The sequence below is a fragment of the Ursus arctos genome, unplaced genomic scaffold (assembly GCF_023065955.2).
Source record: "Ursus arctos isolate Adak ecotype North America unplaced genomic scaffold, UrsArc2.0 scaffold_104, whole genome shotgun sequence".
Classification (NCBI taxonomy): domain Eukaryota; kingdom Metazoa; phylum Chordata; class Mammalia; order Carnivora; family Ursidae; genus Ursus; species Ursus arctos.
In genome coordinates this window covers 66552-80974 of record NW_026622769.1, presented here as the reverse complement: position 1 = coordinate 80974, position 14423 = coordinate 66552, and the positions used below count along the sequence as shown (strand labels likewise).

Genomic DNA, 14423 nt, shown 5'->3' with positions numbered 1-14423 from the left:
TTACAGGCATTTTAAGGAAATCTCTCTCCAATCATTAGCTGACCTTTGAGCTGACCAAAGAGAGACTTCAGTGGCTACACAGGACAAATACTACAGACTAGACAGAATTAGTTCAGAAAAATCACTACACAAATAACAACTACTACAAGCAGCAACAATACTTGGAATCTGATTTCCAGCATCACCACATGGTATTATTTAAATATACCGGGCTCCCTGCTCAGCGGGGAGTCTGTTTCTCCCTCTGCTGCTCTCCCTGCTTGTGCTCTGTCTCTCCCTCACAAATAAATAAAATTTTTTAAAAATTAAAAAAGTCTAGTTTTCTTTTTGTTTGTTTGTTTTTTTAAGATTTTATTTATTTGAGCAGGCAGCCCGACTTGGGATGCGATCCCAGGACCCGGAGATCATGACCTGAGCCAAAGGCAGATGCTTAACCAACTGAGCCACCCAGGTGTCCCTAAAATGTCTAGTTTTCAACACAAAAAATTAGAAGACATTGCAGAGAGCAAGATGGAGTCACTCATTCAAGCAGGAGAACTGTGTCAAGCAGTGACACAAGCAGGTAAAGGTACTGCAGCCACGAGATCCTGCCACGTCCAGCATCACCGCACTCTCCAGCACTGACAACCAGCACAAGCAGAGGACATCTGCTGGGCCCCAAGACCGGTTAAATCCCTTTAAAAGGGGAGGGTTTTTGCAGCAAACTCTCAGACTCTTCGGACCTGACCCCTGTAGACAGACAGACCCCCTCAGTCTGACCACTTCAGAAACGCAGCTGCTGCCCATGGCTCTGGCTGGTTGGTCTCCTAACAGGACCGAGATGCTTCCCTGCTTGAACATAAGAAGCAGTAAGTGCCGAGAGCTGACCCGGACCTGCCTGAGACCTCATCTCAGCCGCCGCCCACAGACTGACTTCATGTTTGGTTCGTGAACTCCCGACCTCCCTGTTATCTTGTTTGCTGTGTGGCTCGTCTTGTGTTCTGCTCTGTGCTGTGTTAATCACGTAGTGAAATGTCACTGAGTTTGGAATCCTGAACCTGCTTTATGATGATGTTTCCTTGTTTGATGACTGAACAGAGCCGGCGTTGTGGACAGACACGACTCGTGTGTGCGCCTTCGTAGCGTGCTCAGGACAGGTGCTCTACTGCATATATGAATGGATGGAAGAAAGAATTAGTAAACTTGAAGTTAAGTCAATTGAGATTGTCCAGTCTGAGGAACAGGAAAGAAGACCTGTGGAACACCATTAAGCATTCCATCCTTTCATAATTTTTAGGAGCAGAAAAGGGAGAAAAGGCACAGAAAGACTATTTGAAAACATAATGCCTGAAAATTACCTAGATTTGATGAAAAGCATGAATCTTCACATCCAGGAAGCTCAAAGAATGCCAAGTAGGATAAACTAAAAAAGATCCCCACTTAGACGCATCATAAATTGTTGAAAGCCAAAGAAAGACTCTTGAAAGCAGCAAGAGAGAAGTGACTCGTCACATGTAAGTGACCCTAATAAAAATACGTATTTCACATTAGAAACCACGGAGGCCAAAAGGCAGTGGGGTGACCTTCTCTGAGTGCTGAAAGAACAAACCTACCCACCAAGAAGTCTATATATGGCAAAACTGTCCCTCAAAAACAAAGAAGAAATTAAGACAACCCCAGATAAATTAGGAGAGCTTGTTACAAGAACCCTGTCCTCTAAAAACTACTAAACGGGGTCCTCAGGCTACAGTAAAAGGACACGAGGCACATGAAGAAGACACATGAAGAAATAACACCAGTGGGGAAAAGGACCCATAAAGGTACACAGGTCACTATAAAAACAAATATAAATGCATTTTGTTCATAATTTTCTTCCTATCTGATTAAAAACACCTGCATAAAAGTGATAAGTACAGACCTATGTCGACAGGCAGAGGGTGCATAAAGATGGGATTTGTGACAATGACAGCATAAAGAACAGCGTTATATAAAAGCAACATCTTTTAATACTATTGAAATGAACTTACTGGGTTTTTTTAAGATTTTTTTTTAAATTTAAATTAAATTAACATATAGTGTATTATTAGTTTCAGAGGTAGAGTTCAGTGATTTGTTTTTAAATATTAGCACGCACGCGTGTGCACATGAGTTGGGGGAGGAACACAGGGAGAGAGTATCCCAAGCAGCATATATGCACAGAGCCTGACATGGTGTTCTATCCCATGACCCCGAGATCATGACCTGAGCTGAAACCAAGAGTTGGATGCTTAACCAACTGAGCCACCCAGGTGCCCCTAAAGATTTTAAGTTATCTCTATACCCAATATGGGGCTCACACTCACAACTCTGCATCCAAGAGTCCATGCTCTACCAACTGAGCCAGCCAGGTGCCCCAGAATTAATTTACTGTTAACCTAAATCAGATTAGCAATTAAGATGTCAGTTGTAATCTCAAGGGCAACACTAAGAAAATTACTGAAAAGATACAGTCAAAGAAATAAGATGGTACATTGGAAAACAGCTATCTTAATAAAAAAAATTACATGGATTAAAGTCTCCAATTAAAAGGCAGAAATTGGTGTAATGGATTAAAAAATCCAACTATATGGTGTCTATAAGAAACCAACTTTAGATTCAAAGATACAAATAGGAAGTAAAAATGTGGAAAAAGATATACCATCCGTACCATCAAAAGAGAGCTGGAGTGGCTACACTCATATCAAACAGTACAGACCTTACAATAAAAATTGATACTGGAGTTAAAAAAGGACATTTTATAATGAAAAAAGGACCAATACATCAGGAAGACGTGACAGTCATGAAGATACGTTTCCCTAACTGCCCCAAGATACACGAAGTAAAAGCTGACGGAACGGAAGGGAGAAACAGACAATTCAACAGTAATAGCTGGAGACTTCAGTGCTTTCAGTAACGGACGGAACGACTGGACAGAAGCTCAGCGAAGAGCAGACCCGGACGACGCTGTAAGCCAGCGAGACTTCACGGACACCAGACACAAGAGCACATCTTCTCAAGAGCACGTGGAACGTTCTTCAGGACACACCATTATGTTAGAAAATAAAACAAGTCTCAGTACTTTTAAAAGTAGTAATAGCACACAAAGCACGTTTTTTTGACCACAACAGAATGAAATTAAAAATAACAAATAAATTTGGGAAACTCACAGATACGTGAAAAATTAAATAACGTATTCCTAAATAACCAGTTAGTCAAAGAAGAAATCACGGGAAAATTAGAAAATAACTTGAGGTGAATGAAAACAAAAACAGCATACCGAAACATACGGGATGCATCAGGAGCAGGTAAGACGGAGACTTGGGGCTTTGTACTCTGCCAGGTACACACCCAAGAGAAAGCGCGTTGACCCAAAAACCTGTTGGTGAATGCCGACAGGTTCACCAGCAATAACCAAAAAAGAGGCAACAACCCAAACGTCCACCAGCGGACAAATGGGCACCAAAATGTGGCATGTCCGTACAGTGGGACGTATTTGGCCACATCAAGGGAGGCTGTGACACGTACTACAACACGATGAATTCTGACAGCATTACGCTGAGTGGAAGAAGCCAGACACGGAGACCACGTGTGCAAGGGGCCATCATATCACAGTCCGAATCTGCAGTTAGAAAGTAGAACAGTGGTGTCAGGGGCTGGAGGGGGAGGAGGCGTAGGTTCAGGTTGCTTTCGGGGGCAATGGAGGTGTTGTGAAGAACAAGAAGACCAAGGGAAGGAGTTTGGTTCTGTCCTGGGAGTGATGGGCATCCCCTGAAGAGGGACAAGACTGATGCCGGGTCCAGCGTCGCCTGAGCGTGCTAAGGGAGAAGGTGCATGCAGGTGGGAGGTGTTCAGGTTGGGATACTGACTTAGAGGTGACACACTGGGGCCTCAGAAGAGGGGCCTGGGCGAGACAGGACCTGAGCGTGGCCATGAAGGCAGCGGGGCTCGCAGGAGCGGCTTTTGGATAATGGTGTTCAGAGCAGCCCCCAAGCTGCCGACATTGAAACCTCAGGTGGAGTAGGGTGACCAGGCAAAGGGTTTGAGAAGAGCACAGGAAATCTGGGACACCCAGGTGAGCTGCTAGAGGCGTCCCAAGGCCAAGCAGGGCATCTGCAGTGGGACTGGTTGTGGGGAGGCTGCCGGGTGTTCTGAGCTGCGTGGAGGGTGGCCTGCCTGGCTGGGGGCCTCTACCTTCACCTTCCTGTGCTCACCCCACACTAGCCATAGGCAACCCTCCAGGCCTCTGAGGAAGCGGTCCGGTCTGCCCCCTGGAGCTTCCTGCTGGACCTCCAGAGGGTCTCCTTCTGCTTCTTTTTTTTCTTTCATTTAACAAATACAGATGAATATTCTACCGCGTATCTGGCTCTGGGCTGGGAAAGTGGCAGGAAATAAGAAAGACAGTGTCCCTGCTCCCCATGGTGCCTCCGTTCTGGGGTGTGGGAAGCAAGCAACAAATGAGTGCTACTATTAAGCTGATTACCAACACCGTAGCTGTACACTTCCAGATTCATGCAGAGCCCTCTTGTGAGCTGGGGTCAGCAGCAGTCCCTCTTGTATTGGCTGGAACTGGAGCCGAGTGTCAGAAAACAACCGTGTGCTCACATGCAGTACAAGCTGGTTTCCCTTCCCAGTAAATGAAGCCCAGTTAAGCAAACCCGGCTGCTTCGGACGGTCCGAGACGGCCTGTTCCTCTCTCCCATTCTCATTCTCACACAGGCCGTACCTCATGTCTTAGACACACTGCACGTTCCAACATCACTTCCACACTCCTGGGGGCAGGAGAAAGGATGGGGCTCAGAGGGCCGGTCCCCCTGGGCGAGGTCTTTGCTTGGTATTCACGCTGGAAGCTTCTGTTCTTACCCTACTGGCCACAGCATAGTCACAAGGCCACACCTCCAGGCACAGGAATCAAAATTGGGCTCTGTGACTGAGACAGACAGGTACTGGGGACAGTCGCAGACCCTGCCACACCATCAAAACGAAGCATTTAGGACCTTATACTCTGTCCTTGTACATCTGACCGACATTTTTACAGCCTGACATTTCCTTGTTTTTTTCTTTCGAAGAAGGCTCCACGCCCAGCCTGGAGCCCAATGCGGGGCTTGAAGTCACAACCCTGAGATCAATACCTCAGGTGAGCTCAAGAGCTGCACACTTAACTGACAGCCCTGACATTTCCTTGTTCTAAAAAATGTATTGTAGGGGCGCCTGTGTGGCTCGGTCAGTTAAGTGTCTGCCTTCGGCTCAGGTCATGATTCCTGGGTGCTGGGATCGAGCCCCGCGTCAGGCTCCTTGCTCCTTGCTCATCGGGGAGTCTCCTCCTCCCTCTCCCTCTGCTTGTGCTGTCACTATCTCTGTCTCTCAAATAAGTAAACATAAAATCTTTTAAAAAATGATATTTTTTTTACAATACAAGTGATATTACTGAAAATCAGAACAGAAACCCCACTTCCCTGACAATCACCTTTGTCATTCCCACGGTTTCCAGTCTTTTGTATAGACAGGAAGAATTCTGCATGGTAAGTTCAGAACACAACTAAGATGATCTTTTTGCTTTTGCCCCCACTTGTATGTTCCACAATTTAATGTATTTTCAAGATTTGTCCATTAAGTGACTAAATGCAGTTAAAAATGACTGACTGAGGCCAAAGGCTGGCTAAAAGGCCTAGAAGAAATTTTGTATAGGACGCCAGCCCACGAAGACAGAGACAGCGGAGACGAAGACAGAGCGGAGATGTCTGTGTGTCTTGGAAGACGGCAAGGCCACGGAGAAGGGGTGCGTGACCTATGAGAGGACAGACTCCACAGAGGCCAGCCTGGGAGGCACCCTGGGGTGCTGGGGCTACAAGCCTCTCTCCAGCCTCAGAAGCAGAACAGTTCAACAATAAAGGGACTGGATGGCGCGCCTGGCGGCTCAGTCAGTAATGCGTCTGCCTTAGGCTCAGGTCATGATCCCGGGGTCCTGGGATCCAGCCCCGCATCAGGCTCCCTGCTCAGCGGGGAGCCCCCACCCTCTCCCTCTCCTTCTGTGCTCTCTAATAAATAGAGTCTTTAAAAAAAATAATAATCAAGGGACTAAAGGTCCCAGCTAGATCTTGGGAACAAGCAGGCCAATGACAGGCTGCTAGTGACAGTAGGGTCTCCAACACCCTTGCTGCACTGCCATCCCCCATGACGCTGGACACAGAGGTGCCCATCAGCAGAGAACCAGCAGGGCTCTGAGGGCTAGAGCTTCCTCCATTCTGGGTGTGGCCCTGAAGGGACACGGGTCCCGAGTCCACTCTCCATGTGGTACTGCTCTGCCTTCCTCCCACGCTACGGCCTGTAAGAGGCTGACTGCTCTGTTGCCCCATCAGGTGCTGGCAGGGCTGCCTTGGCCCTCCTGGGAGCTGACGTGGCCCTGGCATCGCTAAAAAGCTATATTTTGCTTTTTTCTTCCCTTTCTTCCCTCCAGGATGGATACTAGCCTCCCAACTCCTTTCAGGGGACCCGTGGCCTGCCTGTTCCGAGGTGGCGCTGGGCGGGCTTCTCTACCTTGGCCCTGCCTCTTAGGGGTCGCTGGGCCAGTGCCTCTCCCAGACCCACACCGAGGTACTGGCCTCGGTAAGTGCCCCTCCCACACCCCAGGCCTTCTCTGCAGGACTGCGGCTCCAGCCCCTTTGCTTCTTCAACTCCAGTGCTGCAGACAGAGCAGTGTGGTCTCTGGGGACCTCACATCCCGTCAGGCCCCAAGCCCTGCTCCCACTACATTTCTTCTCACCCAGCACCCTGCCTCCTACCGTGATGCTCGTGGGGCGGGGGCCAGGGCAGGGTCTGCATGTGCCGTTTCCAGGTCCCAAGCCCAGTGTCCACCTGAGGCTCTCCTCCGAGGCTCATGTGGCTGGGGCCCTCATTCCTGCCAGCAGCCAGTGGACCAGGGCAGTGCCCTCCAGGAAGGAGGTACGTGGGAAGGCCAGGCCTTCAGGCAGAGGTTCTCGCCCATGGGCTCGGGGGCCCCACACGGACAGCACAGTTGGCCAACAGCCCAAAGGGCAGCTGAAACAAAACTCCTGTTTATTTCCCAAAAAGGAGACAACACGGGGGTGCTTGGGGAGTTCCCACCCCAATCTCGACGCGGCAGGGGTATGAGCCATACATCACTTCCAGAAGAGCACATTCCAGAAGAGCAGCCAGCAGGGGTAGAGGCCCAGAGCCAACAGCGGAAAGAGCAGGGCGCCATAGGTGTGGTGTTCCAGCACGCCCTGGGCCAGCGCCACCAGGAAGAGCTGCCAGCCGTCGGCCAGTGACAGTGGCGCCTCCCGCAGCTCCCGCCACAGGAACAAGCTGCCCAGGAGTGTGGCCGCCGGGCTCGTCAGCACCAGCAGCATAGCATAGAGCGGCCTGGGTGGAGAAGCAGGGTCAGGTCGGGCTCTGGGGGGGGTACAGACACCAAGTGGGGTGAGGGGGGTCCCGCGTGAGGGCACGGTCTGCGGTAAGGAGCACAGGCCCTGGGCTTGGGGCGGGGGGCTGGACGTACCGGGGACCACAGGGCTTGGTGAGTGCAGCAGCGGGCACCATGGTGGCAGCCAGCAGGAAGCCCAGCGAGAAGTTGGTGAGGGCGATGCAGGCCAGCTGTAGTGCCAGGTAGATGAGGGCCACCAGCTTCAGCGCCATCCAGCCTCTGTCTGGGGCCTGTGCACTCACCACCCTGCAAGACAAGGGGCTCAGAGGCACTGCCGGGGCGCGGCCAGGGTACCCCCCACCCGCCCCCACCCAGCCTAGCTCCTCACCTCTGGGTGCTGTGTGGAAGGGCCAGGCCGGCTGCATAGATAGCCAGCAGGGTCAGCACCACGGCCTCAGCCTCGGCCACGGGGAAGTGCTGGGTAGCCACGTGCTGGCCCAGCACGGGCAGAACATAGAGGGCCAGGCCCATGGCCTGTGAGATCAGCAAGGGCGCCACAAGCGAGGCCAGCCCCACGCTCTGCAAGGGCACACGGACACTGGGGAGATGGGCTCAGGGGCCAGGGGAGCCCCAGAGATCCTCACCACCATCCCACCCACCAAGACTGCATTGCAGCAGTAGCAATCACCCGGAACCCTGGAAGCCCAGGGGAACCCCAACAGCAGGTGTGGGGCGACCATTACCTGTGCCGGCAGGAGGGGAGGACTAGGTCCAGAGGCCCCCCCAGGCTCCTCAGGGCCCACTCCGGCCTCATGCAACTGCATCCACAGTTCCAGAGCGTGGTCTAGTCAAGGATCCTGACAACAGGTGTGACGAAATCTGCCTGGCAGGGGACCCAGGGCTCACTCCCACTCCCCCGCTTCAAGGACGGAGGGTTCTCCCCAGCCCAGAGTGCAGAGGACATGAAGCTGACCACAAGTGGACGGTGGGTTCAGAGGATATCTTGAGACCAAGGACCAAGAGCAAAAAGCCGGCAGCAGGCATGTAGAGGCCGATGGAGACGAAGCGGGAAAGCGCAGGGAGCAGGTAGAAGAAGAAGGACTGGTGCAGGCGCTCCAGGAGGTGGTTGAGCTTGCGGAACACGCCCTCCAGGGCCCTGCCAGGGTGGGGTGGCGTCATGGCCAGCCAGGCCTCCAGGCCCCCCTCCCCCACTCCACCCCAAGCATGGAAGGGGGGGGTCGGAAGCCACTTACTTGCCCACTGCCACCAAGTCATACTTATATTGTCGGAAGCTGTTAATGCCGCGGATGGTCAGGGCCTCCACACGGTAGCGCAGGAAGAGGCCGTGAGGGCCATGGGGGCGGCCAGAAGCCTGCTGCAGGACCATGAGCAGCAGGGTCTGCAGGGCCTGCAGCGGCCCGTCTACTGATGTCCAGTCCTGGGGCTGCAGCTTAGAGGGTTTGGGGGCAGGGTCAGCTAAGCCCCACATAGGGCCCAGGCTTCCCAGGCAGGCAGCCCCCTTTACCTTGCCCTGTAGAGTACACAGCAGCCCCCCTTTCTGACAGAAAGTCTGGAAGAGGTTGAGCAGATCAAGGTTGGGCAGCTGCCCGTTGAGCCCCTCCACAGCCACATCGAGGCTAGTGACCACGTCGCTGCTCAGCTCCAGGGCCACAGCCGCCTGGATGGCCCCAGCCCGGCCCTGCAGAGGGGATGACTGCATGCCTGTAGGAGCAGGTGAAGGAGCTGCCTGTGGGGGGCTGACGAGGGCAGTGATCCTGAAAGACGGGCGAGGGCAAGAGCACCCACCGGTGACGTTGATGTCGTGGTAGGCCTCCAGCCAAGCCTCAGTGCCCAGAAGGTCTTGTTCTGTCACCAGGAAGATGATGTCTTTCGCCCAATAAATCTGCCCTGGAGGCCAGAAGCTAGGTCAGCAGGGCCTGGAACAGTGGCCAAACCCTCCCTTGCCAGGAGCAGACCCTGAGCTTCACCTCGAAAGTGGGCAGCAAGTGCCAGCAGCAGCCCCACAGCCTGGCTGTTGGTAGAGTCAGGGCCACAGGGTACGGTGAGCACCAGGGACTCGGTGCTGGCAGCGCGCGGGGCCCGCAGGATGCCATACACGTTGGTACCGGACACCATCTGCGTGCAGCACCAGGGAAGCCTCAGCACCACCCCACCCTGGATGGCTGAAGGCTCTCCCTGGTCGCCCTAGCTTGCCCACCAGGATTTCCCGGCCCCAGGACATGCCACCCCTGGGCTTCCCGGCCCCAAGCCACCCTCTCAAGGTGCTTTTTGGTCCCAGGCACATCCCCCCCGCCCCAATACATAGCGCTCGTGGGTCTCATCAGGAAAGGGCAGTTTCCGGGAGAAACTCTGCGTGTAGACCTCCAGCCCCACTGACCGCATCGTCCGCTCCAGCCACGCCACTGGCAGAGCCCTAGAGACACAACGAGAGCCGCTGGGCAGAGCTCCCTGGCTCTGACCACCACCATCTCCCCACATCCGCAGCTCTCCGCTCACCCCGACTTCCTGCGGTGGGCAGCAAAGTCTCGGGCAAAGCCCCGGGCACGGTCTCCACCCGCAAACTGTTCCTCCACCATGGTGGAGCCCATGGCGTTCTCCGACATGTACGTGCGCTGGGTCAACGGCGGGAAAGCCAGAGCCAGGAACCAGGCGATGCCCGCCACGTAGCTCAGCACACTGCAGGGAAAGGGGAGCATTAGCGGGTCCGGTGACTCCGGCCCGCGGCCTCCACCTCCGCACCGGGGAGGGTGGGGGCGGCACTCGGGACGTCGGACGGCAGAGCCGAGCCCCATGCCCGAGCGAGGCCCGCGGGCGCCAGGGGACTGGCGCGAACAGACCCCCCCCGGGGCGGGGGGACGTCGGCAGCTCGAGCCCCGGTCCTCCGGGTCCCGCCTCCCCGGGCCCCGCGCTCACCAGAGCGGCGCGTTGAGACGCAGCACGAGGCGGGCGAGGGCGCGCCGGCGCACCGGGTCCGACAGGAGGCCCATGGCGGGCAGGGGCGGCTCCGGGGCCGCGCTCGCCCGGCAGCTCCAGCCGCGGGCCCGGCGCGGCGCTCCGGTCGCACCGGAGGCTCCCGGCCCGCTTGCACTTCCGGTCCCGAAGGCCCTCGCGCCGCCGCGCATGCCCGCAGCAGAGGTGGTGAGGGGCCGGGCCCGCTTCCAGGACGACCGGCCGGCAGGTGTAACGCGCCAGAGGAAAGCAGGCTGGTTGGGAGCGCGAGAAAGCTCTGACTTGCGGAATAGGGCAGAGGGTGAACAGGGCAGGTGGGAGGAAAACGGAAGAGCGTGGACGCTCCCGGGTTTTGAACGTGCTTTTACTGGCAAGGACAGCTCTGAGTGCCATGGGTGGGTAGGAGGGGAGGAAACGGGTTCCCGTGGACTGAGACCAAGGCATTGGCAGATTCATTTCTATGGATGTTGGTCAAAAATGGCAGTGAGTGCACAAGGGCAGTCACAGTGTGAGCCCAGCACCGAGGCCATCAGGGTCAGATGACCACACGGAGGAAGGTGCAGATGGTACTCTTGGCCAAAACGGGTTTCCAAGGAGCGGGGTATGTGGAGTAGAAAGTGGGGAGCGCTCCTATTCAGATCAGGAGGTGCCTGGGTGAGGGCTGAAGGGGCTGGTGTTCAGGGTTCAGGAGGCAGCGCATGCCTGTGTGTAAAGAAGACCCCCACACACACTTGCCCCCTCCCCCAGGTGAGAATACATATCTGTGGTACTTCTGGAGTCTGAGGTTAAGTAGGCCCAAAGGGCTCCTAGGGTGGAAGGGGCCATTCAGTCCAAATAGTCCAGAGGCTGTGGGACATGGCCCCCACATCTCCATGGTGGGCCCCAGACGTGCCGGCATGAAAATAAGACTCCAGTCCAATGGCTGGGCTCATTATGCCAGGCCACGGCTCAATGCTCAGCTGCCTTGAACCCTTCCTGGCACGACGGGTCTGTTCATCCTGGGACGCGCTCCCCCCACCTTCTTCTTCCTTGGGCTGTGAATCTTGAGGCTGCAAGAGGTGTGTATTTCATGTGTGGGGGACTGGGACGGTCCCTAGTCACCCCCAGGAGCCAGCACCAGGCCAGGCTCTGAGGGTGTGGAAGTGCTGCGGGGAGATCAAAGTACAGATTGTGTGTGGGTTTTATTCTGGGCATGGGGGGCCAGATGCTCAGTCCCCTAGCAAAATAGAGGCCTCACGTACATGCTGCCGGACCACACGGTCCAGCAGTGTGTGCACGTCCCGGGCAGCCCGGGCAGCAGCCTCCAGCACCTGCTCCAGGTGGTCCTCGTGTAGCCTGGCATCCATTTCAAGGAGTGCAATCTGGCCTGAGGCCGGCAGCAAGGCCAGGGCCAGCTGGGGACCGCCAGCTGCCTCTTCCACGTGGCTGAGGTCCGCCAGGGCTGTGCTGTCCACAAAGCCAGCTGAGCAGGCACACACAAAGTCCCGCATGGGTATTCCGGCATCCAGCACCGCCAGCGTGGCTGCATTCACACAAGCTGCATAGGTCCCACCATCCGCCTGCAGCACCTGCAGGAACCCCCCAGTGGCATCAGTCCATTAGCCTCCTGACCCCTGCCCCCATCTCCCCCTCCCCCTCCATCCCTCTCCCTCCCTGGTCTGTGGCTGCCACTTGCTCACCTGCACATATATATCGATCTGGGAGCGTGGGTGGAGCTGCGTAAGGATGGCTGCCTCGAAGGTCTGACGCAGCTGCAGGCCCATCTCGCAAGACTTACGGTCCCCGTGTGGTCGCCTCTTGCGTTCACCTGTGCTGAAGGTCGCAGAACTATACTGACAGTTCACCAGGGCCCTGTCTGGCAGGGCTCGTGCTCGGGAGCCGCGGATCTGGGGGAGGATGGACACATGAGCCAGGCTCACTGCTCCCCAGCTCACACTACACCCTCCTCTGGCTCAGGCCCCAGATCTCGGCTTCCCTCTCACGCTCCTCCTACTTCCAACATCTCCATAAGCACAGCTACTTTACCTCCAAAACAGCCCGCAGGAGGGCCGGTTGGCCAGTCTCTAAGCCATCTTCATGCCTGGATAGGATTTCTCTTAACAGGCCTCCCCGTTTCCATCTCTGCCTCATCTCCTCCCAACCCATTCTCCATTTGTAGCCAGAGCGGGTATGTTCACCAATATCGAGTATGATTTCGTCTCCTCTAAACACTCACATATTCTACTCCTCCCAAAGCTCTCCCAGCACGTGTGAGATAAAATCCTAAATAGTTTCCCTGGTCTACAAAAGCGGCGAGTTCTTGCCTCCCTAGAGACACCTCGATCCCATTTTGAGTTCTTCCTCATCTCCCCACGAGCAGCCCTTCTGCTCTGCAAACGCGCCACGCTTGTTTCCACCCCAGAGCTCTTCCCTTCTCCAGCAATGGAGACAAGGCAATGAAACCAGGAGGTTTTATTTACAGCCCCTGTCCTCACGGAGTTTACTTTCCAGTGAGGAGTCAAACGAAGGGCTCGTTGAACTGACTGACGTCTAAGGTGACTGGTTATGGAAACGCAGGGAAGGGTGTGATGGGAGGGGAGGGAGCTGGCCACGTGAGTTAGGTGGTCGGGGGACGCGTCCCCTGGAGGTCACGTCAGAGTGGACAGCCGAGAGGAGGAGGAGGAGGAGGGGGAGGGGGAGGAAGCGGGAGCGCGCCTGGCGCTTCCAGGAACAGCAAGGATGAGTGCAGGGCGGAGGGGACACTGGCCGGTGCGAAAGGTGGGGACCACAGTGCATCACACCGCAAGGACTTCGGCTTTGACTCCGAGTGAGCCGCGGCGGCCCCGAAGATGGGCTGCGTGAACGGAGGCGCGCGGCAGCCGAGCCTCCAGAGTCAGCGCAGCCCGGAGGCCCCGCGCACCCCGCCCGGCTCGCGCACGCCCACTCGCCTCGTGCGGCCCGTACACCACCGCAAGCGCCTTGGTGTTGCCTTGCTCGATGTAGGCCGAGCCGTCGGCCTGCGCGAACACGCCCATCCGCGCCTGGATCTTGCGCAGCTCCCCGGCGCGCCGTCCGTCTACCCGGTAGCCCTGGTCCGACAGGAGCTCCAGGCCCGCCATGTTGCCCGGCTACAAGCCGCGCTTCCGCCTCCCGCAGAACTACAGTTCCCGACTATTCTGACCCCCCACTTCCGACCCCTCCACCCCGGGGGTCTACGGTTTCCGGCGGTCCGACCCCCCACTTGCGGCCTCGGGCAACTACAGTTCCCCCAGGGTGCCAGACGGCCCTATTTTCCCTACTTCCGGTCGTGGGAACCTACGCTTCCCCCTCACTTCCGGCCCCGGGAATCTTCAGCGGTGCTGACCCAGGGGAGGAAGACTGTGCCCGCGGCCGTTTCGGGGAGCTGTCCCACGGCTGCCAAAGGTGGGGACCGGCTCGGGGAAGAATCCCCCGGTCGCGCCCCCCTGGGTTTGTCGTGGGGGAGGCCCGTATGCTCCCCTGGAATTCCCTGGTTTATACAGCACGCGCCTACACCAGGTCCCAAAGCTCTGAGGACTACCACCACGCCTGCGCCCTGCTGGCCCCGCCCCCACCGAGCCCCTGCGCCTGCGTCCGCTGGCTCCGCCCCGCCCGATGCCTGCACCTGCGCCCGAGCTCCGCCCCGCCCCGCCCCGCCCCGCCCTTGCACCTGCGCCCCGCCGGCCTTGGCCCGCCAGCTGGCTAGTTTCCGCCGCTGAGCCAGCCAGGAGGGTCCTTGCGGGTCCGGCGGGCGAGCTCAGCTCGGGCTGGAAGGAAGCGGCGTCCTTTCTCTGATGGTTTCTAGTTCTTCCGCAGCCATAAATGCGTCCATTCTCCCACGCTGAGGCACACCTTGTGTTTTTTTTTTCCTTACCGTTTAGTGTTTACATTTGTCCATTAAAAATATTGACGCATAATTTGTATTGTACGCACGCATGCTCATATTTTTTATTTTTCATTTTATTTTTTAAAAGATTGTATTTATTCATTTGACAGAGGGAGTGCACGAGCAGAGGGGAGAGGGAGAGGGAGAAACCGACTCGCTGCTGGGTGGGGTTCCCTTGGCGGGACTCACTCC

General features: G+C 56.2%; 2 protein-coding genes across 6 annotated transcripts; both read right to left on the bottom strand.

Annotated features, from left to right (window-relative positions):
- Positions 1-319: 319 nt before the first annotated feature.
- On the bottom strand, positions 320-10499 carry GPAA1 (glycosylphosphatidylinositol anchor attachment 1). 5 transcript variants are annotated; one of them, XR_008958545.1, is made up of 15 exons: positions 10313-10499; positions 9896-10075; positions 9701-9812; positions 9367-9514; positions 9185-9286; positions 8904-9100; positions 8632-8828; positions 8381-8534; positions 8122-8217; positions 7767-7957; positions 7514-7684; positions 4478-7377; positions 3523-3616; positions 3275-3373; positions 320-3030 (listed from the first exon to the last, which is right to left on the bottom strand). XR_008958545.1 is itself a non-coding variant. In XM_057309966.1 (12 exons), the coding sequence occupies exons 1-12, from the start codon at positions 10384-10386 to the stop codon at positions 7134-7136; spliced, it is 1866 nt and encodes a 621-aa protein (XP_057165949.1). In that variant the 5' UTR covers positions 10387-10499; the 3' UTR covers positions 320-7133. The 5 variants fall into 5 exon arrangements, 1 of the variants encoding a protein (XP_057165949.1); XR_008958547.1 differs by having other exon boundaries at positions 320-4766; positions 4858-4959; positions 6777-7377; XR_008958546.1 differs by having other exon boundaries at positions 320-3616; positions 4478-4766; positions 6777-7377.
- Positions 10500-10696: 197 nt separating this feature from the next.
- EXOSC4 (exosome component 4) lies at positions 10697-13519 on the bottom strand. The gene is made up of 3 exons (XM_026488953.4): positions 13276-13519; positions 12028-12234; positions 10697-11916 (listed from the first exon to the last, which is right to left on the bottom strand). Exons 1-3 carry the CDS (start codon positions 13444-13446, stop codon positions 11557-11559), a joined length of 738 nt encoding a protein of 245 aa, XP_026344738.1. The 5' UTR covers positions 13447-13519; the 3' UTR covers positions 10697-11556.
- Between the last annotated feature and the right edge of the window lie 904 nt (positions 13520-14423).

What these genes read in the sequence shown, in the direction of transcription:
- EXOSC4 (XM_026488953.4), bottom strand. Translation starts at nt 13,446, where the DNA reads ATGGCGGGCCTGGAGCTCCTGTCGGACCAGGGCTACCGGGTAGACGGA. An exon ending in TGGTGTACGGGCCGCACGAG is followed by an intron (nt 12,235 to 13,275) that starts GCGAGTGGGCGT and finishes ATCCTCCCCCAG; the next exon opens with ATCCGCGGCTCCCGAGCACG. An exon ending in AGATCGATATATATGTGCAG is followed by an intron (nt 11,917 to 12,027) that starts GTGAGCAAGTGG and finishes GGGTTCCTGCAG; the next exon opens with GTGCTGCAGGCGGATGGTGG.
- GPAA1 (XM_057309966.1), bottom strand. Translation starts at nt 10,386, where the DNA reads ATGGGCCTCCTGTCGGACCCGGTGCGCCGGCGCGCCCTCGCCCGCCTC. An exon ending in CGTCTCAACGCGCCGCTCTG is followed by an intron (nt 10,076 to 10,312) that starts GTGAGCGCGGGG and finishes CTTTCCCTGCAG; the next exon opens with TGTGCTGAGCTACGTGGCGG. An exon ending in GCCCACCGCAGGAAGTCGGG is followed by an intron (nt 9,813 to 9,895) that starts GTGAGCGGAGAG and finishes TTGTGTCTCTAG; the next exon opens with GGCTCTGCCAGTGGCGTGGC.